Raw genomic sequence first — 26174 nt, forward strand, 5'->3', positions numbered from 1 at the left:
TGGGTTTTGTGTATGTGTGTAGTACAGTGTGATGTGGGTGTTGAGTATGTGTGTAGTGTTGGTGTTGTATAGTTTGATGTGGGTGTTGAGTATGTGTGTAGTGTTGGTGTTGTATAGTTTGATGTGGGTGTTGTGTATGTGTGTAGTATAGTGTGTTATGGCTGTAGTACAGTGTGATGTGAGTGTTGTGTAGGAGTGTAGTATAGTGTGATGTGGGTGTATGGGTGTAGTATAGTGTGATTGGTTGTTGTGTATGTTTATAGTGTAGTGTGTTGTGTGTGTTGTATAGGTCTGTAGTATCCGTAGTTGCAGTTCCCCACAGCCTACAGTAGCCAATATATACTATCAGTGCCCCCACATCAGCCAGTATATACTATCAGTGCCCCCACAGCAGCCAATATATACTATCAGTGCCCCCACAGCAGCCAATATATACTATCGGTGCCCCCACAGCAGCCAATATATACTATCAGTGCCCCCACAACAGCCAATATAAACTATCAGTGCCCCCACAGCAGCCAATATATACTATCAGTGCCCCCACAGCAGCCAATATATACTATCAGTGCCCCCACAGCAGCCAGTATATACTATCAGTGCCCCCGCTGCAGCCAATATATACTATCAGTGCCCCCGCAGCAGCCAATATATACTATCAGTGCCCCCACAGCAGCCAGTATATACTATCAGTGCACCAACAGCAGCCAGTATATACTATCAGTGCCCCCGCAGCAGCCAATATATACTATCAGTGCCCCCAAAGCAGCCAGTATATACTATCAGTGCCCCCGCAGCAGCCAATATATACTATCAGTGCCCCCACAGCAGCCAATATATACTATCAGTACCCCCCCAGCAGCCAATATATACTATCAGTGCCCCCGCAGCAGCCAATATATACTATCAGTGCCCCCACAGCAGCCAATATATACTATCAGTGCCCCCACAGCAGCCAGTATATACTATCAGTGCCCCCGCAGCAGCCAATATATACTATCAGTGCCCCCACAGATGCCAGTATATACTATCAGTGCCCCCGCAGCAGCCAAAATATACTATCAGTGCCCCCGCAGCAGCCAATATATACTATCAGTGCCCCCGCAGCAGCCAATATATACTATCAGTGCCCCCGCTGCAGCCAATATATACTATCAGTGCCCCCGCTGCAGCCAATATGTACTATCAGTGCCCCCACAACAGCCGATATATACTATCAGTGCCCCCGCAGCAGCCAGTATATACTATCAGTGCCCCCACAGCAGCCAATATATACTATCAGTGCCCCCACTGCAGCCAATATATACTATCAGTGCCCCCGCTGCAGCCAATATATACAATCAGTGCCCCCACAGCAGCCAATATATACTATCGGTACCCCGCAGCAGCCAATATATACTATCAGTGCCCCCACAGCAGCCAATATATACAATCAGTGCCCCCGCAGCAGCCAATATATACTGTCAGTGCCCCCACAGCAGCCAATATATACTATCAGTGCCCCCACAGCAGCCAATATATACTATCAGTGCCCCCACAGCAGCCAATATATACTATCGGTACCCCCACAGCAGCCAGTATATACTATCAGTGCCCCCACTGCAGCCAATATATACTATCAGTGCCCCCACAGCAGCCAATATATACTATCAGTGCCCCCACTGCAGCCAGTATATACTATCAGTGCCCCCACAGCAGCCAATATATACTATCAGTGCATCCACAGCAGCCAATATGTACTATCAGTGCCCCCACAGCAGCCAATATGTACTATCAGTGCCCCCACAGCAGCCAATATATACTATCAGTGCCCCCACAGCAGCCAATATATACTATCAGTGCCCCCACAGCGGCCAATATATACTATCAGTGCCCCCACAGCAGCCAATATATACTATCAGTGCCTTCGCAGCAGCCAGTATATACTATCAGTGCCCCCACAGCAGCCAATATATACTATCAGTGCCCCCACTGCAACCAATATATACTATCAGTGCCCCCGCTGCAGCCAATATATACAATCAGTGCCCCCACAGCAGCCAATATATACTATCGGTACCCCACAGCAGCCAATATATACTATCAGTGCCCCCACAGCAGCCAATATATACTATCAGTGCCCCCACAGCAGCCAATATATACTATCAGTGCCCCCGCAGCAGCCAATATATACTATCAGTGCCCCCGCAGCAGCCAATATATACTATCAGTGCCCACGCTGCAGCCAATGTATACTATCAGTACCCCCTTAGCGGCCAATATATACTATCAGTGCCCCCACAGCAGCCAATATATACAATCAGTGCCCCCGCAGCAGCCAATATATACTGTCAGTGCCCCCACAGCAGCCAATATATACTATCAGTGCCCCCACAGCAGCCAATATATACTATCGGTACCCCCACAGCAGCCAATATATACTATCAGTGCCCCCACAGCAGCCAATATATACTATCAGTGCCCCCACAGCAGCCAATATATACTATCAGTGCCCCCACAGCAGCCAATATATACTATCAGTGCCCCCGCAGCAGCCAATATATACTATCAGTGCCCCCGCTGCAGCCAATGTATACTATCAGTACCCCCTTAGCGGCCAATATATACTATCAGTGCCCCCACATCAGCCAGTATATACTATCAGTGCCCCCACAGCAGCCAATATATACAATCAGTGCCCCCGCAGCAGCCAATATATACTGTCAGTGCCCCCACAGCAGCCAATATATACTATCAGTGCCCCCACAGCAGCCAATATATACTATCAGTGCCCCCACAGCAGCCAATATATACTATCGGTACCCCCACAGCAGCCAGTATATACTATCAGTGCCCCCACTGCAGCCAATATATACTATCAGTGCCCCCACAGCAGCCAATATATACTATCAGTGCCCCCACTGCAGCCAGTATATACTATCAGTGCCCCCACAGCAGCCAATATATACTATCAGTGCATCCACAGCAGCCAATATGTACTATCAGTGCCCCCACAGCAGCCAATATGTACTATCAGTGCCCCCACAGCAGCCAATATATACTATCAGTGCCCCCACAGCAGCCAATATATACTATCAGTGCCCCCACAGCGGCCAATATATACTATCAGTGCCCCCGCAGCAACCAGTATATACTATCAGTGCCCCCACAGCAACCAGTATATACTATCAGTGCCCCCGCAGCAGCCTATATATTCTATCAGTGCCCCCACTGCAGCCAATATATACTATCAGTGCCCCCACAGCAACCAGTATATACTATCAGTGCCCCCGCAGCAGCCAATATATACTATCAGTGCCCCCACAGCAGCCAATATGTACTATCAGTGCCCCCACAGCAGCCAATATGTACTATCAGTGCCCCCACAGCAGCCAATATATACTATCAGTGCCCCCACAGCAGCCAATATGTACTATCAGTGCCCCCACAGCAGCCAATATATACTATCAGTGCCCCCGCCGCAGCCAATATATACTATCAGTGCCCCCACTGCAGCCAATATATACTATCAGTGCCCCCACTGCAGCCAATATATACTATCAGTGCCCCTACAGCAGCCAATATATACTATCAGTGCCCCCACAGCAGCCAATATATACTATCAGTACCCCCTTAGCGGCCAATATATACTATCAGTGCCCCCACAGCAGCCAATATATACAATCAGTGCCCCCGCAGCAGCCAACATATACTGTCATTGCCCCCACAGCAGCCAATATATACTATCGGTACCCCACAGCAGCCGATATATACTATCAGTGCCCCCACAGCAGCCAATATATACTATCGGTACCCCCACAGCAGCCAGTATATACTATCAGTGCCCCCACAGCAGCCAATATATACTATCAGTGCCCCTACAGCAGCCAATATATACAATCAGTGCCCCCACTGCAGCCAATATATACTATCAGTGCCCCCACAGCAGCCAATATATACTATCAGTGCCCCCGCAGCAACCAATAGACACTATCAGTGCCCCCACAGCAGCCAATATATACTATCAGTGCCCCCATAGCAGCCAATATATACTATCAGTGCCCCCACAGCAGCCAATATATACTATCAGTGCCCCCGCAGCAGCCAATATATACTATCAGTGCCCCCGCAGCAGCCAGTTTATACTATCAGTGCCCCCGCAGCAGCCAATATATACTATCAGTGCCCCCGCAGCAGTCTCATTCATGTAGATGCAGCGACTGTATTGTGGCTGCACTGTGTCTGCTGCAACACATAACTCTGCATCTAGAGGCGCTCCTACATAAATGTGCACCGGAATTTCTGGCGCAGCCCATTGACCTGTGTCGCTGTGCTGTGACACTGTGTTCTCTGTGATGCTGTGTTCTCTGTGACGCTGTGTTCTGTGACGCTGTTCTCTGTGATGCTGTGTTCTCTGTGACGCTGTGTTCTCTGTGACGCTGTGCTCTGTGACTCTGTGCTCTGTGACGCTGTGTTCTGTGACGCTGTGTTCTCTGTGACGCTGTGCTCTGTGATGCTGTGCTCTGTGACGCTCTGTGCTCTGTGACGCTGTGCTCTGTGACGCTGTGTGCTCTGTGACGCTGTGTGCTGTGCCGCTGTGTTCTGTGATGCTGTGTGCTCTGTGACGCTGTGTTCTCTGTGACGCTGTGTTCTCTGTGCCGCTGTGTTCTGTGCCGCTGTGTTCTGTGACGCTGTGTTCTCTGTGACGCTGTGCTCTGTGACGCTGTGCTCTGTGCCGCTGTGTTCTGTGCCGCTGTGTTCTCTGTGACGCTCTGCTCTGTGCTGCTGTGCTCTGTGCTGCTGTGCTCTGCGACGCTGTGCTCTGCGACGCTGTGCTCTGCGACGCTGTGCTCTGCGACGCTGTGCTCTGTGCCGCTGTTCTGTGACGCTGTGTTCTGTGACGCTGTGTTCTGTGACGCTGTGTTCTGTGACGCTGTGTTCTGTGTTGCTGTGTTGCTGTGTTCTGTGACGCTGTGTTCTGTGATGCTGTGTTCTGTGACGCTGTGCTCTGTGATGCTGTTCACTGCGACGCTGTGTTCTATGACGCTGTGCTCTGTGAGGCTCTCTGCTCTGTGACTCTGTGCTCTGTGACGCTGTGCTCTGTGCCGCTGTGTTCTGTGACGCTGTGCTCTGTGACACTGTGCTGTGCTGCTGTGCTCTGTGACGCTGTGCTCTGTGACGCTGTGCTCTGTGACGCTGTGCTCTGTGATGCTATTCTGTGACGCTGTGTTCTGTGAGCTGTGCTCTGTGACGCTGTGTTCTGTGACTTTGTGCTCTGTGACGCTGTGCTCTGTGACGCAGTGCTGTGCCGCTGTGTGCTGTGACGCTGTGTTCTGTGACGCTGTGCTCTGCCGCTGTGTTTTGTGACGCTGTGCTCTGTGACGCTGTGCTCTGTGACGCTGTGCTGTGCCGCTATGTGCTGTGACGCTGTGCTATGTGACGCTGTGCTCTGTGCCGCTGTGTTCTGTGACGCTGTCCTCTGTGACACTGTGCTGCTGTGTGCTGTGACGCTGTGCTCTGTGATGCTGGGCTCTGTTCCGCTGTGCTCTGTGCCGCTGTGTTCTCTGTGTTCTCTGTGACGCTGTGTGTTGTGATGCTGTGTTCTCTGTGACGCTGTGCCGCTGTGTTCTGTGACGCTGTGTTCTGTGACGCTGTGCTCTGTGACGCTGTGCTCTGTGACGCTGTGCTGTGCCGCTGTGTGCTGTGATGCTGTGTTCTGTGACGCTGTGCTCTGTGCCGCTGTGTTCTATGACGCTGTGCTCTGTGACGCAGTGCTGTGTGCTGTGACGCTGTGCTCTGTGACGCTGTGCTCTGTGACGCTGTGCTCTGTGACGCTGTGCTCTGTGACGCTGTGCTCTGTGACACTGTGCTGTGCTGCTGTGTGCTGTGACGCTGTGCTCTGTGACGCTGTGCTCTGTGACGCTGTGCTCTGTGACGCTGTGCTGTGCCGCTATGTGCTGTGACGCTGTGCTCTGTGACGCTGTGCTCTGTGACACTGTGCTGCTGTGTGCTGTGACACTGCACTCTGTGACGCTGTGCTCTGTGATGCTGTGCTCTGTGTCGCTGTGCTCTGTGCCGCTGTGCTCTGTGACGCTGTTCTGTGACGCTGTGTTCTGTGATGCTGTGTTCTGTGACGCTGTGTTCTGTGACGCTTTGCTCTGTGACGCTGTGCTCTGTGACGCTGTGCTGTGCCGCTGTGTGCTGTGACGCTGTGCGCTGTGCTCTGTGACGCTGTGCTCTGTGACGCAGTGCTGTGCCGCTGTGTGCTGTGACGCTGTGTTCTGTGACGCTGTGCTCTGCCGCTGTGTTTTGTGACGCTGTGCTCTGTGACGCTGTGCTCTGTGACGCTGTGCTGTGCCGCTATGTGCTGTGACGCTGTGCTATGTGACGCTGTGCTCTGTGCCGCTGTGTTCTGTGACGCTGTCCTCTGTGACACTGTGCTGCTGTGTGCTGTGACGCTGTGCTCTGTGATGCTGGGCTCTGTTCCGCTGTGCTCTGTGCCGCTGTGTTCTCTGTGTTCTCTGTGACGCTGTGTGTTGTGATGCTGTGTTCTCTGTGACGCTGTGCCGCTGTGTTCTGTGACGCTGTGTTCTGTGACGCTGTGCTCTGTGACGCTGTGCTCTGTGACGCTGTGCTGTGCCGCTGTGTGCTGTGATGCTGTGTTCTGTGACGCTGTGCTCTGTGCCGCTGTGTTCTATGACGCTGTGCTCTGTGACGCAGTGCTGTGTGCTGTGACGCTGTGCTCTGTGACGCTGTGCTCTGTGACGCTGTGCTCTGTGACGCTGTGCTCTGTGACGCTGTGCTCTGTGACGCTGTGCTGTGCTGCTGTGTGCTGTGACGCTGTGCTCTGTGACGCTGTGCTCTGTGACGCTGTGCTCTGTGACGCTGTGCTCTGTGACGCTGTGCTGTGCCGCTATGTGCTGTGACACTGTGCTGCTGTGTGCTGTGACACTGCACTCTGTGACGCTGTGCTCTGTGATGCTGTGCTCTGTGTCGCTGTGCTCTGTGCCGCTGTGCTCTGTGACGCTGTTCTGTGACGCTGTGTTCTGTGATGCTGTGTTCTGTGACGCTGTGTTCTGTGACGCTTTGCTCTGTGACGCTGTGCTCTGTGACGCTGTGCTGTGCCGCTGTGTGCTGTGCCGCTGTGCGCTGTGCTCTGTGTCGCTGTGTTCTCTGTGACGCTGTGTGTTGTGATGCTGTGTTCTCTGTGACGCTGTGTTCTCTGTGACGCTGTGTTCTCTGTGCCGCTGTGCCGCTGTGTTCTGTGACGCTGGGTTCTGTGACGCTGTGCTCTGTGACGCTGTGCTGTGCCGCTGTGTGCTGTGACGCTGTGTTCTGTGACGCTGTGCTCTGTGCCGCTGTGTTCTATGGTGCTGTGCTCTGTGCCGCTGTGTGCTGTGACGCTGTGTGCTGTGACGCTGTGTTCTGTGAGGCTGTGCTCTGTTCCGCTGTGCTCTGTTCCGCTGTGCTCTGTGACGCTGTTCTGTGAGGCTGTGTTCTGTGACGCTGTGTTCTTTGACGCTGTGTTCTTTGACGCTGTGCTCTGTGACGCTGTGCTGTGCCGCTGTGTGCTGTGACGCTGTGCTCTGTGCCGCTGTGCTCTGTGCCGCTGTGCTCTGTGCCGCTGTGCTCTGTGCGGCTGTGTTCTGTGACGCTGTGTTCTTTGACGCTGTGCTCTGTGACACTGTGCTCTGTGACGCTGTGCTGTGCCGCTGTGTGCTGTGACGCTGTGCTCTGTGCCGCTGTGTTCTCTGTGACGCGGTGTGTTGTGATACTGTGTTCTCTGTGACACTGTGTTCTCTGTGACGCTGTGTTCTCTGTGCCGCTGTGTTCTGTGACGCTGTGCTGTGCCGCTGTGTGCTGTGACGCTGTGTTCTGTGACACTGTGCTCTGTGCCGCTGTGTTCTATGACGCTGTGCTCTGTGACGCAGTGCTGTGTGCTGTGACGCTGTGCTCTGTGACGCTGTGCTCTGTGATGCTGTGCTCTGTGCCGCTGTGTTCTGTGACGCTGTGCTCTGTGACACTGTGCTGTGCTGCTGTGTGCTGTGACGCTGTGCTCTGTGAAGCTGTGCTCTGTGCCGCTGTGCTCTGTGACGCTGTGTTCTGTGACGCTGTGCTCTGTGACGCTGTGCTCTGTGACGCTGTGCTCTGTGACGCTGTTCTGTGACGCTGTGTTCTGTGACGCTGTGTTCTGTGACTCTGTGCTCTGTAATGCTGTGTTCTGTGACGCTGTGCTCTGTGACGCTGTGCTCTGTGACACTGTCCTGTGCTGCTGTGTGCTGTGACGCTGTGCTCTGTGCCGCTGTGCTCTGTGACGCTGTTCTGTGACGCTGTGTTCTGTGACGCTGTGTTCTGTGACGCTGTGTTCTGTGACGCTGTGCTCTGTGACGCTGTGCTCTGTGACGCTGTTCTGTGACGCTGTGTTCTGTGACGCTGTGTTCTGTGACTCTGTGCTCTGTAATGCTGTGTTCTGTGACGCTGTGCTCTGTGACGCTGTGCTCTGTGACGCTGTGCTGTGCCGCTGTGTGCTGTGACGCTGTGCGCTGTGCTCTGTGCCGCTGTGTTCTCTGTGACGCTGTGTGTTGTGATGCTGTGTTCTCTGTGACGCTGTGTTCTCTGTGACGCTGTATTCTCTGTGACGCTGTGCCGCTGTGTTCTGTGACGCTATGCTCTGTGACGCTGTGCTGTGCCGCTGTGTGCTGTGACGATGTGTTCTGTGACGCTGTCCTCTGTGCCGCTGTGTTCTATGGCGCTGTGCTCTGTACCGCTGTGTGCTGTGACGCTGTGTGCTGTGACGCTGTGTTCTGTGACGCTGTGTCTGTTCCGCTGTGCTCTGTTCTGCTGTGCTCTGTGACGCTGTTCTGTGACGCTGTGTTCTGTGACGCTGTGTTCTTTGACGCTGTGCTCTGTGACGCTGTGCTCTGTGACGCTGTGCTGTGCCGCTGTGTGCTGTGACGCTGTGCTCTGTGCCGCTGTGCTCTGTGCCGCTGTGTTCTATGACGCTGTGCTCTGTGAGGCAGTGCTGTGTGCTGTGACGCTGTGCTCTGTGACGCTGTGCTCTGTGACGCTGTGCTCTGTGCCACTGTGTTCTGTGACGCTGTGCTCTGTGACACTGTGCTGTGCTGCTGTGTGCTGTGCCGCTGTGCTCTGTGCCGCTGTGCTCTGTGCCACTGTGCTCTGTGCCGCTGTTCTGTGACGCTGTGTTCTGTGACGCTGTGTTCTGTGACGCTGTGCTCTGTGACGCTGTGCTCTGTGACGCTGTTCTGTGACGCTGTGTTCTGTGACGCTGTGTTCTGTGACTCTGTGCTCTGTAATGCTGTGTTCTGTGATGCTGTGCTCTGTGACGCTGTGCTCTGTGACGCTGTGCTCTGTGACGCTGTGCTGTGCCGCTGTGTGCTGTGCTCTGTGCCGCTGTTTTCTCTGTGTTCTCTGTGTTCTCTGTGACGCTGTGTGTTGTGATGCTGTGTTCTCTGTGACGCTGTGTTCTCTGTGACGCTGTGTTCTCTGTGACGCTGTGCCGCTGTGTTCTGTGATGCTGTGTTCTGTGACGCTGTGCTCTGTGACGCTGTGTTCTGTGACGCTGTGTTCTGTGACGCTGTGCTCTGTGACGCTGTGTTCTATGGCGCTGTGCTCTGTGCCGCTGTGTGCTGTGACGCTGTGTGCTGTGACGCTGTGTTCTGTGACGCTGTGCTCTGTGACGCTGTGCTCTGTTCCGCTGTGCTCTGTGACGCTGTTCTGTGACGCTGTGTTCTGTGACGCTGTGTTCTGTGACGCTGTGTTCTTTGACGCTGTGCTCTGTGACGCTGTGCTCTGTGACGCTGTGCTGTGCCGCTGTGTGCTGTGACGCTGTGCTCTGTGCCGCTGTGCTCTGTGCCGCTGTGCTCTGTGACGCTGTTCTGTGACGCTGTGTTCTGTGACGCTGTGCTCTGTGACGCTATGCTCTGTGACGCTGTTCTGTGACGCTGTGTTCTGTGACTCTGTGCTCTGTAATGCTGTGTTCTGTGACGCTGTGTTCTGTGACGCTGTGCTCTGTGACTTTGTTCTCTGTGACGCTGTGCTCTGTGACGCTGTGCTCTGTGACGCTGTGTTCTGTGACGCTGTGCTCTGTGACGCTGTGCTCTGTGACGCTGTTCTGTGACGCTGTGTTCTGTGACGCTGTGTTCTGTGACTCTGTGCTCTGTGACGCTGTGTTCTGTGACGCTGTGCTCTGTGACGCTGTGCTCTGTGACTTTGTGCTCTGTGACGCTGTGCTCTGTGACGCTGTGCTCTGTGACGCTGTGCTCTGTGACGCTGTGTGCTGTGACGCTGTGTGTTCTGTGCTGCAGATTCTGATCTTGTCTCGGATCTTCTCTCTGCAGATCGACCAAATACTGATCCACCAAAAGACAGAACTACTGGAAGGTGAGAGACTACAGGGGGAAGAAATAAGAGCAACCCCTCCCCCTTTCCCCAACATATCTGATGTACCCCCCCATATCTGATGTACCCCCCATATCTGATGTACCCCCCCCCCGACATATCTGATATACCCCCCACATCATTTCTGATATACACCCCCATATGTGATATACCCCCCACCATATCTGATATACCCCCACCATATCTGATATACCCCCCCACCATTTCTGATATACCCCCCCACCATTTCTGATATACCCCCCCTCACCATATCTGGTATACCCCACCACCACATTTGATATACCCCCCACCGTATCTGATATACCCCCCAACCATATCTGGTATACCCCCCCCCCCATATCTGATATACCCCCCCCATATCTGATACACCCCCCAAACCATATCTGGTATACCCCCCCCCCATATCTGATATACCCCCCCCCCCCCAATATATCTGATATACCCCCCCAACCATATCTGATATACACCCCCACCATATCTGATATACCCCCCCCCACCGTATCTGATATACCCCCAACCATATCTGGTATACCCTCCACCATATCTGATATACCCCCCCCCCCCACCATAACTGATACACCCCCCCAACCATATCTGGTATACCCCACCACCACATCTGATATACCCCACCACCACATCTGATATACCCCCCTACCATATCTGGTATACCCCACCCCCACCATATCTGGTATAGCCCCCCTACCATATCTGGTATACCCCACCCCCCACCATATCTGGTATCCCCCCACCATATCTGATACACCCCCCCCCCCTTCCCTATTGGATATACTCACAATCTCGCCTCTGCTACACCACGCGCTTCCTCTCTCTCTAAGCAAACCTCCACTCAGCCAATCAGGCCGCCCTCCTGCCACCATGTGATATGAATACATTATACCCTGCTCATATTGATGAAACCCCTCCCCCTTGTCTATGTATACAGCGGTCACGGGGTATGAGACGTGTAACCAGTACGAGCTGCGGAATATAATGGGTCAGCGGATCTTCAGTGCACAGGAGCGGAGCACGGTGTGTGCGCGGTGGTGCTGCGGAGCGCTGCGCCCCCTGACCCTGCAAGTGTGCGACCACACGGGGCGAGAGGTCATCACCTTCATCCGACCCCTCAAGTGTTCAAGCTGCTGCTTCCCCTGCTGTTTACAGGAGGTAGGTACAACCCCACACTACAACACTCTGCTATTCCTGACCCCCACAACCCCACACTACATCACTCTGCTATTCCTGACCCCCACAACCCCACACTACATCACTCTGCTATCCCTGACCCCCACAACCCCACACTACATCACTCTGCTATCCCTGACCCCCACAACCCCACACTACATCACTCTGCTATTCCTGACCCCCCACAACCCCACACTACATCACTCTGCTATCCCTGACCCCCCACAACCCCACACTACATCACTCTGCTATCCCTGACCCCCCACAACCCCACACTACATCACTCTGCTATCCCTGACCCCCCACAACCCCACACTACATCACTCTGCTATCCCTGACCCCCCACAACCCCACACTACATCACTCTGCTATCCCTGACCCCCCACAACCCCACACTACATCACTCTGCTATCCCTGACCCCCCACAACCCCACACTACATCACTCTGCTATCCCTGACCCCCCACAACCCCACACTACATCACTCTGCTATCCCTGACCCCCCACAACCCCACACTACATCACTCTGCTATCCCTGACCCCCCACAACCCCACACTACATCACTCTGCTATCCGTGACCCCCCAAAACCCCACACTACATCACTCTGCTATCCCTGACCCCCCACAACCCCACACTACATCACTCTGCTATCCCTGACCCCCCACAACCCCACACTACATCACTCTGCTATCCGTGACCCCCCAAAACCCCACACTACATCACTCTGCTATCCCTGACCCCCCACAACCCCACACTACATCACTCTGCTATCCCTGACCCCCCACAACCCCACACTACATCACTCTGCTATCCCTGACCCCCCACAACCCGACACTACATCACTCTGCTATTACTGACCCCCAAAACCCCACACTACATCACTCTGCTATTACTCACCCCCACAACCCCACACTACACCCCTCCCTGTATCACTCTGCTATTCCTGACACCCACAACCAGACACTACACCCCTCCCTGTATCACTCTGCTATTCCTGTACTGACCCCCACAACCCCACACTACACCCCTCCCTGTATCACTCTGCTATTCCTGTACTGACCCCCACAACCCCACACTACACCCCTCCCTGTATCACTCTGCTATTCCTGAATTGTCCACCCTCGCGCATACAGCACTGCTCCATCCCACCCTCTGTTGTGTGCTTGCCCCCTCAGCTGGAGGTCCAGAGCCCCCCGGGTCACACTATCGGGTATGTTGTGCAGAGCTGGCACCCGTTTGTCCCTAAGTATTGTCTTCTCACTGAGAGCCGGGAGCCGGTGCTCAAGGTGGTCGGTCCATGTCTGATGTCCAGCTGCTGCGGAGACGTCAACTTCCAGGTGAGGACAAGAGTCTCGTTCTTATGTGCAGCAGATGCTGAATCTCAGCCTAATCCTCCTCCTCCTCCACAAACCCCTCCACATGTCCTGAACATCTTCTTCCTCTTCCATCTCCGGGTCCTTCTCCATCTCCGGGTCCTCCTCCTCCTCTACAAACCCCTCCACGTGTCCTGAACATCTTCTTCCATCTCTGTGTCCTTCTCTTTTTACATTTCTTTCTCTTCTTTTTCTCTATCTTTCTCTTCCCTCTTTCTTTTCTATATCCTTTTTTTCCTTTCCTCCTCCTTCTCCTCTTCTTCCTCTCCCTTCTCCTCTTCTTCCTCTTCCTTCTCATCTTCTTCCTCTTCCTTCTCCTCTTCTTCCTCTCCCTTCTCCTCTTCTTCCTCTCCCTTCTCCTCTTCTTCCTCTTCCTTCTCCTCTTCTTCCTCTTCCTTCTCCTCTTCTTCCTCTTCCTTCTCCTCTTCTTCCTCTTCCTTCTCCTCTTCTTCCTCTCCCTTCTCCTCTTCTTCCTCTCCCTTCTCCTCTTCTTCCTCTTCCTTCTCCTCTTCTTCCTCTTCCTTCTCCTCTTCTTCCTCTCCCTTCTCCTCTTCTTCCTCTTCCTTCTCCTCTTCTTCCTCTTCCTTGTCCTCTTCTTCGCCTTCCTTCTCCTCTTCTTCCTCTTCCTTCTCCTCTTCTTCGTCTGCCTTCTCCTCTTCTTCCTCTTCTTTCTCCTCTTTCTTCTTCCTCTTCTTTCTCCTCTTCTTCCGCTTCCTTCTCCTCTTCTTCGTCTTCCTTCTCTTCTTCTTCCTCTTCCTTCTCCTCTTCTTCCTCTTCTTTCTCCTTTTTCTTCTTCCTCTTTCTTCTTCCTCTTCTTCCTCTTCCTTCTCCTCTTCTTCCTCTTCCTTCTCCTCTTCTTCCTCTTCTTTCTCCTCTTTCTTCTTCTTCTTTCTTCTCCTCTTCTTCCGCTTCCTTCTCCTCTTCTTCCTCTTCTTTCTCCTCTTTCTTCTTCTTCTTTCTTCTTCCTCTTCTTCCTCTTCCTTCTCCTCTTCTTCCACTTCCTTCTCCTCTTTCTTCTTCCTCTGCCTTCTCTTCTTCCTCTTCCTTCTCCTCTTCTTCCTCTTCCTTCTCCTCTTCTTCCTCTTCTTTCTCCTCTTTCTTCTTCCTCTTCCTTCTCCTCTTCTTCCGCTTCCTTCTCCTCTTCTTCATCTTCCTTCTCCTCTTCTTCCTCTTCTTTCTCCTCTTTCTTCTTCTTCTTTCTTCTTCCTCTTCTTCCTCTTCCTTCTCCTCTTCTTCCGCTTCCTTCTCCTCTTCTGTGTCCTCCTTCCCCCGGTGGTCCCTTCCAGACCACGACGTCTCTGCTCTCCACCGGACTTCTCCTTCCCAGCTGGTGCCTCCGGGCCTGGCTGCTCTTGTGTCTTCTCCTCTCACTCATTGCCCCATCTCAGGCCATCGCACCCGTCTTTCTCCACTTCTTAGGTGAAGCCACTGTGTGAGTCTCGTAGCGTTGGCCGCATCAGTAAGCAGTGGTCCGGGTTGCCCAAGGAAATATTCACCGATGCCGATAACTTTGGGATCCAGTTCCCCAAAGATCTCGATGTGAAGATGAAGGCCGTGCTAATTGGAGCCTGCTTCCTACTGGTAAGTCCTTCTACTGTAATAATTCAACCCTCACCCCCCCCCCAGTGATACCTACATACAGCCACCAACCCCCCTTCAGTAATACATCTATATACAGTCACCCCCCCCAGTAATACATCTATATACAGCCACCAACCCCCCAGTAATACATCTATATACAGCCGCCAACCCCCCAGTAATACATCTATATACAGCCGCCAACCCCCCAGTAATACATCTATATACAGCCGCCAACCCCCCAGTAATACAGCCGCCAACCCCCCAGTAATACATCTATATACAGCCGCCAACCCCCCAGTAATACATCTATATACAGCCGCCAACCCTCCAGTAACACATCAATATCCTGCCTCCAACCCCTCCAGTAATACATCTATATACAGCCTCCTCCCCCCAGTAATACATCTACATACAGCCACCAACCCCCTAGTAATACATCTATATACAGACACCAACCCCCCAGATACACATCTACGTACAGCCGCCAACCCCCAAGTAATACATCCACATACAGCCGCCAACCCCTCACTAATGCATCTACATACTGCTGCCAACCTCCCAGTAATACATCTACATACAGCCGCCAACCTTCCAGTAATCCATCTATATACAGCCGCCAAACCCACCCTTATTAATACATCTACATACAGCCGCCAACCCCCCTAGCAATACATCTACATACAGCCACCACCTCTCCAGTAATACATCTACATACAGCCGCCAACCCCCCAGTAATACATCTACATACAGCCGCCAACTCCCCAGTAATACATCTATATACAGCCAACAACCTCCCAGTAATACATCTATATACAGCCGCCAACCCCCCAGTAATACATCTATATACAGCCGCCAACCCCCCAGTAATACATCTATATACAGCCAACAACCTCCCAGTAATACATCTATATACAGCCGCCAACCCCCCCAGTAATACATCTACATACAGCCGCCAACTCCCCAGTAATACATCTATATACAGCCGCCAACTCCCCAGTAATACATCTATATACAGCCGCCAACTCCCCAGTAATACATCTATATACAGCCGCCAACTCCCCAGTAATACATCTATATACAGCCGCCAACTCCCCAGTAATACATCTATATACAGCCAACAACCTCCCAGTAATACATCTACATACAGCCGCCAACTCCCCAGTAATACATCTATATACAGCCGCCAACTCCCCAGTAATATATCTATATACAGCCGCCAACCCCCCAGTAATACATCTATATACAGCCGCCAACCCCCCAGTAATACATCTATATACAGCCAACAACCTCCCAGTAATACATCTATATACAGCCGCCAACCCCCCTGTAATACATCTACATACAGCCGCCAACTCCCCAGTAATACATCTATATACAGCCAACAACCTCCCAGTAATACATCTATATACAGCCGCCAACCCCACAGTAATACATCTATATACAGCCGCCAACCCCCCCAGTAATACATCTATATACAGCCAACAACCTCCCAGTAAAACATCTATATACAGCCGCCAACCCCCCCAGTAATACATCTACATACAGCCGCCAACTTCCCAGTAATACATCTATATACAGCCGCCAACTCCCCAGTAATACATCTATATACAGCCGCCAACTCCCCAGTAATACATCTATATACAGCCGCCAACTCCCCAGTAATACATCTATATACAGCCAACAACCTCCCAGTAATACATCTACATACACCCGCCAACTCCCCAGTAATACATCTATATACAGCCGCCAACTCCCCAGTAATATATCTATATACAGCCGCCAACCCCCCAGTAATACATCTATATACAGCCGCCAACCCCCCAGTAATACATCTATATACAGCCAACAACCTCCCAGTAATACATCTATATACAGCCGCCAACCCCCCTGTAATACATCTACATACAGCCGCCAACTCCCCAGTAATACATCTATATACAGCCGCCAACCCCCCCCCAGTAATACATCTACATACAGCCACCTCCTCCCCAGTAATACATCTACATACAGCCGCCAACTCCCCAGTAATACATCTATATACAGCCACCAACCTCCCAGTAATGCATCTATATACAGCCGCCAACCCCCCAGTAATACATCTATATACAGCCGCCAACCCCCCAGTAATACATCTATATACAGCCGCCAAACCCACCCTTATTAATACATCTACATACAGCCGCCAACCCCCCAGTAATACATCTACATACAGCCGCCAACCCCCCAGTAATACATCTATATACAGCCACCACCCACCCAGTAATACATCTACATACAGCCACCTCACCTCTATACACTTGTATGCAGCCAGCCTGTAAGTTCTCTGCTTGTGTAGTCAGAAGTAACCCCTTCCGTTAGGCTCCGCCCTTCTTGTGACATCACACCTTGCTGCTTCCTTTGTTGACATTATCATGGAAGCAGGGTCCTGGGACTGTACTTGGAGGTGTGTGCGGTGTGTTGTCACTGTGAGATGACGGTGTGGCACTGGCCAGCAGGGACTGGGACGGGAAGCATGCGCACAGCAGAACTCCATGGACGCTGCGCATATAGCTGTCACTCACTGTGAGCTGACTGTCCCTGTCTGGCTGGGAGCGATGCACAGCGTGGCACCAATACTCTGCATCACTCCCAGTTCTGAGAGCCCTAGCGGCGCAAAATCATCTGGTGAGGGCCCCTTGTGGGAGGAAGATGGTGGGGCCCCTGGGCTCCTCGCCTATGATTCGGCCCTTGTAGTACATTGGTACAGGTTTTAAGGTCAGTGGCAGGTGGTCTAGTATGAGGTCAATGGTGGGTGTTCTACTATGGGCTCAGTGGTGGGTGTTCTACTATGGGGTCTGTGGTGGGTGTTCTACTATGGGCTCAGTGGTGGGTGTTCTACTATAGGGTCAGTGGTGGGTGTTCTACTATGGGGTCAGTGGTGGGTGTTCTACTATGGGGTCAGTGGTGGGTGTTCTACTATGGGCTCAGTGGTGGGTGTTCTACTATGGGGTCTGTGGTGGGTGTTCTACTATGGGGTCAGTTGTGGGTGTTCTACTATGGGGTCAGTGGTGGCTGTTCTACTATGGGGTCAGTGGTAGGTGTTCTACTATGGGGTCAGTGGTGGGTATTCTACTATGGGGTCAGTGGTGGGTGTTCTACTATGGGGTCTGTGGTGGGTGTTCTACTATGGGGTCAGTGGTGGCTGTTCTACTATGAGGTCAGTGGTGGGTGTTCTACTATGGGGTCTGTGGTGGGTGTTCTACTATGGGGTCTGTGGTGGGTGTTCTACTATGGGGTCTGTGGTGGGTGTTCTACTATGGGGTCTGTGGTGGGTGTTCTACTATGGGGTCTGTGGTGGGTGTTCTACTATGGGCTCAGTGGTGGGTGTTCTACTATGGGCTCAGTGGTGGGTGTTCTACTATGGGGTCAGTGGTGGGTGTTCTACTATGGGGTCTGTGGTGGGTGTTCTACTATGGGGTCAGTGGTGGGTGTTCTAATATGATGTCTGTGGTGGGTGTTCTGCTATGGGCTCAGTGGTGGGTGTTCTACTATGAGGTCAGTGGTGGGTGTTCTACTATGGGGTCGGTGGTGGGTGTTCTACTATGGGGTCTGTGGTGGGTGTTCTACTATGGGGTCTGTGGTGGGTGTTCTACTATGGGGTCTGTGGTGGGTGTTCTACTATGGGGTCTGTGGTGGGTGTTCTACTATGTGCTCAGTGGTGGGTGTTCTACTATGGGGTCTGTGGTGGGTGTTCTACTATGGGGTCTGTGGTGGGTGTTCTACTATGAGGTCTGTGGTGGGTGTTCTACTATGGGGTCTGTGGTGGGTGTTCTACTATGGGCTCAGTGGTGGGTGTTCTACTATGGGCTCAGTGGTGGGTGTTCTACTATGTGCTCAGTGGTGGGTGTTCTACTATGGGGTCAGTGGTGGGTGTTCTACTATGGGGTCAGTGGTGGGTGTTCTACTATGGGGTCAGTGGTGGGTGTTCTACTATGTGCTCAGTGGTGGGTGTTCTACTATGGGGTCTGTGGTGGGTGTTCTACTATGAGGTCTGTGGTGGGTGTTCTACTATTGGGTCAGTGGTGGGTGTTCTACTATGTGCTCAGTGGTGGGTGTTCTACTATGGGGTCAGTGGTGGGTGTTCTACTATGAGGTCAGTGGTGGGTGTTCTACTATGGGCTCAGTGGTGGGTGTTCTACTATGGGCTCAGTGGTGGGTGTTCTACTATGGGGTCATTGGTGGGTGTTCTACTATGGGCTCAGTGGTGGGTGTTCTACTATGGGGTCAGTGGTGGGTGTTCTACTATGGGGTCTGTGGTGGGTGTTCTACTATGGGGTCTGTGGTGGGTGTTCTACTATGGGGTCTGTGGTGGGTGTTCTACTATGGGCTCAGTGGTGGGTGTTCTACTATGGGGTCAGTGGTGGCTGTTCTACTATGGGGTCAGTGGTAGGTGTTCTACTATGGGGTCTGTGGTGGGTGTTCTACTATGAGGTCTGTGGTGGGTGTTCTACTATGGGGTCTGTGGTGGGTGTTCTACTATGGGCTCAGTGGTGGGTGTTCTACTATGGGGTCTGTGGTGGGTGTTCTACTATGTGCTCAGTGGTGGGTGTTCTACTATGGGGTCAGTGGTGGGTGTTCTACTATGAGGTCAGTGGTGGGTGTTCTACTATGGGGTCAGTGGTGGGTGTTCTACTATGAGGTCTGTGGTGGGTGTTCTACTATGGGCTCAGTGGTGGGTGTTCTACTATGTGCTCAGTGGTGGGTGTTCTACTATGGGGTCAGTGGTGGGTGTTCTACTATGTGCTCAGTGGTGGGTGTTCTACTATGGGGTCAGTGGTGGGTGTTCTACTATGAGGTCAGTGGTGGGTGTTCTACTATGGGGTCTGTGGTGGGTGTTCTACTATGTGGTCAGTGGTGGGTGTTCTACTATGGGCTCAGTGGTGGGTGTTCTACTATGGGCTCAGTGGTGGGTGTTCTACTATGGGGTCTGTGGTGGGTGTTCTACTATGGGGTCAGTGGTGGGTGTTCTACTATGGGGTCAGTGGTGGGTGTTCTACTATGGGGTCGGTGGTGGGTGTTCTACTATGGGGTCAGTGGTGGCTGTTCTACTATGGGGTCAGTGGTGGGTGTTCTACTATGGGGTCAGTGGTGGGTGTTCTACTATGGGCTCAGTGGTGGGTGTTCTACTATGGGGTCTGTGGTGGGTGTTCTACTATGGGGTCAGTGGTGGGTGTTCTACTATGGGATCTGTGGTGGGTGTTCTACTATGAGGTCTGTGGTGGGTGTTCTACTATGGGCTCAGTGGTGGGTGTTCTACTATGGGCTCAGTGGTGGGTGTTCTACTAAGGGGTCTGTGGTGGGTGTTCTACTATGGGCTCAGTGGTGGGTGTTCTACTATGGGCTCAGTGGTGGGTGTTCTACTATGGGGTCTGTGGTGGGTGTTCTACTATGGGGTCAGTGGTGGGTGTTCTACTATGGGGTCAGTGGTGGGTGTTCTACTATGGGGTCAGTGGTGGCTGTTCTACTATGGGGTCAGTGGTGGGTGTTCTACTATGGGGTCAGTGGTGGGTGTTCTACTATGGGGTCAGTGGTGGCTGTTCTACTATGGGGTCAGTGGTGGGTGTTCTACTATGGGGTCAGTGGTGGGTGTTCTACTATGGGCTCAGTGGTGGGTGTTCTACTATGGGGTCTGTGGTGGGTGTTCTACTATGGGGTCAGTGGTGGGTGTTCTACTATGGGATCTGTGGTGGGTGTTCTACTATGAGGTCTGTGGTGGGTGTTCTACTATGGGCTCAGTGGTGGGTGTTCTACTATGGGCTCAGTGGTGGGTGTTCTACTAAGGGGTCTGTGGTGGGTGTTCTACTATGGGCTCAGTGGTGGGTGTTCTACTATGGGCTCAGTGGTGGGTGTTCTACTATGGGGTCTGTGGTGGGTGTTCTACTATGGGGTCAGTGGTGGGTGTTCTACTATGGGGTCAGTGGTGGGTGTTCTACTATGGGGTCAGTGGTGGGTGTTCTACTATGGGGTCTGTGGTGGGTGTTCTACTATGGGGTCAGTGGTGGGTGTTCTACTATGGGGTCAGTGGTGGGTGTTCTACTATGGGGTCTGTGGTGGGTGTTCTACTATGGGCTCAGTGGTGGGTGTTCTACTATGGGGTCAGTGGTGGGTGTTCTACTATGGGGTCAGTGGTGGGTGTTCTACTATGGGATCTGTGGTGGGTGTTCTACTATGGGGTCAGTGGTGGGTGTTCTACTATGGGGTCTGTGGTGGGTGTTCTACTATGGGGTCTGTGGTGGGTGTTCTACTATGGGGTCAGTGGTGGGTGTTCTACTATGGGGTCTGTGGTGGGTGTTCTACTAAGGGGTCTGTGGTGGGTGTTCTACTATGGGGTCAGTGGTGGCTGTTCTACTATGGGCTCAGTGGTGGGTGTTCTACTATGGGCTCAGTGGTGGGTGTTCTACTATGAGGTCTGTGGTGGGTGTTCTACTATGGGGTCAGTGGTAGGTGTTCTACTATGAGGTCAGTGGTGGGTGTTCTACTATGGGGTCTGTGGTGGGTGTTCTACTATGAGGTCAGTGGTGGGTGTTCTACTATGGGGTCTGTGGTGGGTGTTCTACTATGGGGTCTGTGGTGGGTGTTCTACTATGAGGTCTGTGGTGGGTGTTCTACTATGAGGTCAGGGGTGGGTGTTCTACTATGGGGTCAGTGGTGGGTGTTCTACTATGAGGTCAGTGGTGGGTGTTCTACTATGAGGTCTGTGGTGGGTGTTCTACTATGGGGTCAGTGGTAGGTGTTCTACTATGAGGTCAGTGGTGGGTGTTCTACTATGGGGTCTGTGGTGGGTGTTCTACTATGAGGTCAGTGGTGGGTGTTCTACTATGGGGTCTGTGGTGGGTGTTCTACTATGGGGTCTGTGGTGGGTGTTCTACTATGAGGTCTGTGGTGGGTGTTCTACTATGAGGTCAGGGGTGGGTGTTCTACTATGGGGTCAGTGGTGGGTGTTCTACTATGGGGTCAGTGGTGGGTGTTCTACTATGAGGTCAGTGGTGGGTGTTCTACTATGGGCTCAGTGGTGGGTGTTCTACTATGGGGTCAGTGGTGGGTGTTCTACTATGGGGTCTGTGGTGGGTGTTCTACTATGGGGTCAGTGGTGGGTGTTCTACTATGGGGTCAGTGGTGGGTGTTCTACTATGGGCTCAGTGGTGGGTGTTCTACTATGGGGTCAGTGGTGGGTGTTCTACTATGGGATCTGTGGTGGGTGTTCTACTATGGGGTCAGTGGTGGGTGTTCTACTATGGGGTCAGTGGTGGGTGTTCTACTATGGGGTCAGTGGTGGGTGTTCTACTATGGGATCTGTGGTGGGTCTTCTACTATGGGGTCAGTGGTGGGTGTTCTACTATGGGGTCTGTGGTGGGTGTTCTACTTTGGGGTATACTATTTGAGGTAGGGGCATGTAGACTCTCCGCCTGCCTGTCTTTAGTGGCCACTGGAGGATTTATGGTGCCCCCTGTGTCTGTGCCGCCCCCCCTGTATCTGTTACACCCCCCTGTATATGTTACACCCCCCTGTATCTGTTACACCCCCCTGTATCTGTTACACCCCCCTGTATCTGTGCCGCCTCCCCTGTATCTGTTACACCCCCCTGTATCTGTGCCGCCCCCCCTGTATCTGTTACACCCCCCTGTATCTGTTACACCCCCCTGTATCTGTTACACCCCCCTGTATCTGTGCCGCCCCCCCTGTATCTGTTACACCCCCCTGTATCTGTTACACCCCCCTGTATCTGTGCCGCCCCCCCTGTATCTGTTACACCCCCCCTGTATCTGTTACACCCCCCTGTATCTGTTACACCCCCCTGTGTCTGTGCCGCCCCCCCTGTATCTGTTACACCCCCCTGTATCTGTTACACCCCCCCTGTATCTGTTACACCCCCCTGTATATGTTACACCCCCCTGTATCTGTTACACCCCCCTGTATCTGTGCCGCCCCCCCTGTATCTGTTACACCCCCCTGTATCTGTGCCGCCCCCCCTGTATCTGTTACACCCCCCTGTATCTGTTACACCCCCCTGTATATGTTACACCCCCTTGTATCTGTGCCGCCCCCCCTGTATCTGTTACACCCCCCTGTATCTGTTACACCCCCCTGTATCTGTGCCGCCCCCCCTGTATCTGTTACACCCCCCTGTATCTGTGCCGCCCCCCTGTATCTGTTACACCCCCCTGTATCTGTTACACCCCCCTGTATATGTTACACCCCCCTGTATCTGTTACACCCCCCTGTATCTGTGCCGCCCCCCCTGTATCTGTTACACCCCCCTGTATCTGTTACACCCCCCTGTATTTGTGACGCCCCCCCTGTATCTGTTACACCCCCCTGTATCTGTTACACCCCCCTGTATCTGTTACACCCCCCTGTATCTGTTACACCCCCCTGTATTTGTGACGCCCCCCCCTGTATCTTTGACACCCCCCCCCCACCTGTATCTGTGAGGCCCCCCCTGTATCTGTGTGACGCCCCCCCTGTATCTGTGACGCCCCCCCTGTATCTGTGTGACGCCCCCCCTGTATCTGTGACGCCCCCCTGTATCTGTGTGACGCCCCCCCTGTATCTGTGTGACGCCCCCCCTGTATCTGTGTGATGCCCCCCCTGTATCTGTGTGACGCCCCCCTCTATCTGTGAGGCCCCCCTGTATTTGTGTGACGCCCCCCTGTATCTGTGTGACGCCCCCCCTGTATCTGTGTGACGCCCCCCTGTATCTGTGTGACGCCCCCCTGTATCTGTGTGACGCCCCCCCTGTATCTGTGTGACGCCCCCCTGTATCTGTGTGACGCCCCCCCTGTATCTGTTACACCCCCCTGTATCTGTGCCGCCCCCCCTGTATCTGTTACACCCCCCTGTGTCTGTGCCGCCCCCCCTGTATCTGTTACACCCCCCTGTATTTGTGACGCCCCCCCCCTGTATCTTTGACACCCCCCCCCCACCTGTATCTGTGAGGCCCCCCTTGTATCTGTGTGACGCCCCCCCTGTATCTGTGACGCCCCCCCCTGTATCTGTGTGATGCCCCCCTGTATCTGTGACGCCCCCCCCCTGTATTTGTGTGACGCCCCCTGTATCTGTGTGACGCCCCCCCTGTATCTGTGTGACGCCCCCCTGTATCTGTGTGACGCCCCCCCTGTATCTGTGTGACGCCCCCCCTGTATCTGTGTGATGCCCCCCCTGTATCTGTGTGACGCCCCCCCTGTATCTGTGTGACACCCCCCTGTATCTGTGTGACGCCCCCCCTGTATCTGTGTGACGCCCCCCTGTATCTGTGTGACACCCCCCTGTATCTGTGTGACACCCCCCTGTATCTGTGTGACGCCCCCCCCCCCCTGTATCTGTGTGACGCCCCCCCTGTATCTGTGTGACGCCCTCCCTGTATCTGTGTGACGCCCCCCCCCCTGTATCTGTGTGACGCCCCCCCTGTATCTGTGTGACGCCCCCCCTGTATCTGTGACGCCCCCCCTGTATTTGTGTGACGCCCCCCCCCCCCTGTATCTGTGTGACGCCCCCCTGTATCTGTGTGATGCCCCCCCTGTATCTGTGACGCCCCCCCCCTGTATCTGTGTGACGCCCCCCTCTATCTGTGACGCCCCCCCCCTGTATCTGTGACGCCCCCCCTGTATCTGTGTGACGCCCCCCTGTATCTGTGTGATGCCCCCCTGTATCTGTGTGACTCCCCCCTGTATCTGTGTGACGCCCCCCTGTATCTGTGACGCCCCCCCTGTATCTGTGTGATGCCCCCCCTGTATCTGTGTGACGCCCCCCTGTATCTGTGACGCCCCCCCCCCTGTATCTGTGTGACGCCCCCCTGTATCTGTGACGCCCCCCCTGTATCTGTGTGACGCCCCCCTGTATCTGTGTGACGCCCCCCCTGTATCTGTGTGACGCCCCCCTCTATCTATCACGCCCCCCTGTATCTGTGTGACGTCCCCCCTGTATCTGTGTGACGCCCCCCCTGTATCTGTGTGACGCCCCCCCTGTATCTGTGTAACGCCCCCCTGTATCTGTGTGACGCCCCCCTGTATCTGTGTGACGCCCCCCCTGTATCTGTGTGACGTCCCCCCTGTATCTGTGTGACGCCCCCCTCTATCTATCACGCCCCCCTGTATCTGTGTGACGCCCCCCTGTATCTGTGACGCCCCCCCCCCTGTATCTGTGTGACGCCCCCCTGTATCTGTGACGCCCCCCCTGTATCTGTGTGACGCCCCCTCTATCTGTGTGATGCCCCCCTGTATCTGTGTGACGCCCCCCTGTATCTGTGTGACGCCCCCCCTGTATCTGTGACGCCCCCCCCCTGTATCTGTGTGACGCCCCCCTGTATCTGTGACGCCCCCCCTGTATCTGTGTGACGCCCCCCTGTATCTGTGTGACGCCCCCCCTGTATCTGTGTGACGCCCCCCTCTATCTATCACGCCCCCCTGTATCTGTGTGACGCCCCCCTGTATCTGTGTGACCTCCCCCCTGTATCTGTGTGACGCCCCCCTCTATCTATCACGCCCCCCTGTATCTGTGTGACGCCCCCCTGTATCTGTGTGACGCCCCCCTGTATCTGTGACGCCCCCCCTGTATCTGTGTGACGCCCCCCTGTATCTGTGTGACGCCCCCCCTGTATCTGTGTGACGCCCCCCTCTATCTATCACGCCCCCCTGTATCTGTGTGACGTCCCCCCTGTATCTGTGTGACGCCCCCCTCTATCTATCACGTCCCCCTGTCTCTGTGTGACGCCCCCCTGTATCTGTGTGACGTCCCCCCTGTATCTGTGTGATGCCCCCCCCTGTATCTGTGACGCCCCCCCCTGTATCTGTGTGACGCCCCCCTGTTTCTGTGACGCTCCCCCTGTATCTGTGTGACGTCCCCCTGTATCTGTGTGACGTCCCCCCTGTATCTGTGTGACGCCCCCCTCTATCTATCACGTCCCCCTGTCTCTGTGTGACGCCCCCCTGTATCTGTGTGACGTCCCCCCTGTATCTGTGTGACGTCCCCCCTGTATCTGTGTGACGCCCCCCTCTATCTATCACGTCCCCCTGTCTCTGTGTGACGCCCCCCTGTATCTGTGTGACGCCCCCCTGTATCTGTGTGACGTCCCCCCTGTATCTGTGTGACGCCCCCCTCTATCTATCACGCCCCCTGTGATTTTGGGGATGAGGTGACAATGTGTGACCCTGTCCTCTGCTCTCTCTTCAGGATTACGCTTTCTTCGAGAGGTCGAGAAGTAAGACTGAACGCCACACGGTGATCGGCTAACCGCGGCGGATGCTGCCTCCACTCAAGCCTTAAGCCCCTCCCCCTGCTCCGCCCCCATATACACTGACGTTTACATATGTATGAGCTGCCATGTTTTCTACAGTCTATTATATCATATAAACTTGTGTGTGTCAATAAATATTATTGTATCCCAGTGCATTGTGGGTGATTACATGACGCCCACACATGGGTGCCACCCGCTTCTTGGCAGATGGTGAAGGGGTCACAAAGACACAGCAGGAGCCAGGGTGTCATGCTCCTCTGTGCTGTCACACAAGGCGGTGGATTGGTTGGATGTGGATCCGGAATGTGGAGCGTTTCCGAGTCCTGCTCAATGGGTCAGTGACTAGAGGAGCCCAAGAGGCTCTGCTGCC

General features: G+C 53.7%; 2 protein-coding genes across 2 annotated transcripts in view; one reads left to right on the plus strand and one right to left on the minus strand.

The window, feature by feature from the left end:
* The window catches only part of LOC140128402 (phospholipid scramblase 1-like), a 69264-nt gene extending 43310 nt beyond the window's left edge, over positions 1-25954 (plus strand). Inside the window, exons 4-8 of the mRNA XM_072150096.1 lie at positions 10335-10377; positions 11339-11559; positions 12754-12915; positions 14371-14532; positions 25741-25954. Coding sequence (XP_072006197.1) covers positions 10335-10377; positions 11339-11559; positions 12754-12915; positions 14371-14532; positions 25741-25800 — 648 coding nt within the window. The 3' untranslated portion in view covers positions 25801-25954. The remainder of the gene's footprint in view (positions 1-10334; positions 10378-11338; positions 11560-12753; positions 12916-14370; positions 14533-25740) is intronic.
* On the minus strand, positions 13173-14090 carry LOC140125850 (uncharacterized; the record flags this gene model as incomplete). The annotated part of the gene is made up of 1 exon (XM_072144727.1): positions 13173-14090. A coding segment is annotated over one exon (918 nt), but the record flags the coding sequence as incomplete, so codon positions are not given.
* Positions 25955-26174: the final 220 nt, after the last annotated feature.

The sequence above is a fragment of the Engystomops pustulosus genome, chromosome 4, assembly GCF_040894005.1.
Source record: "Engystomops pustulosus chromosome 4, aEngPut4.maternal, whole genome shotgun sequence".
Lineage (NCBI taxonomy): Eukaryota > Metazoa > Chordata > Amphibia > Anura > Leptodactylidae > Engystomops > Engystomops pustulosus.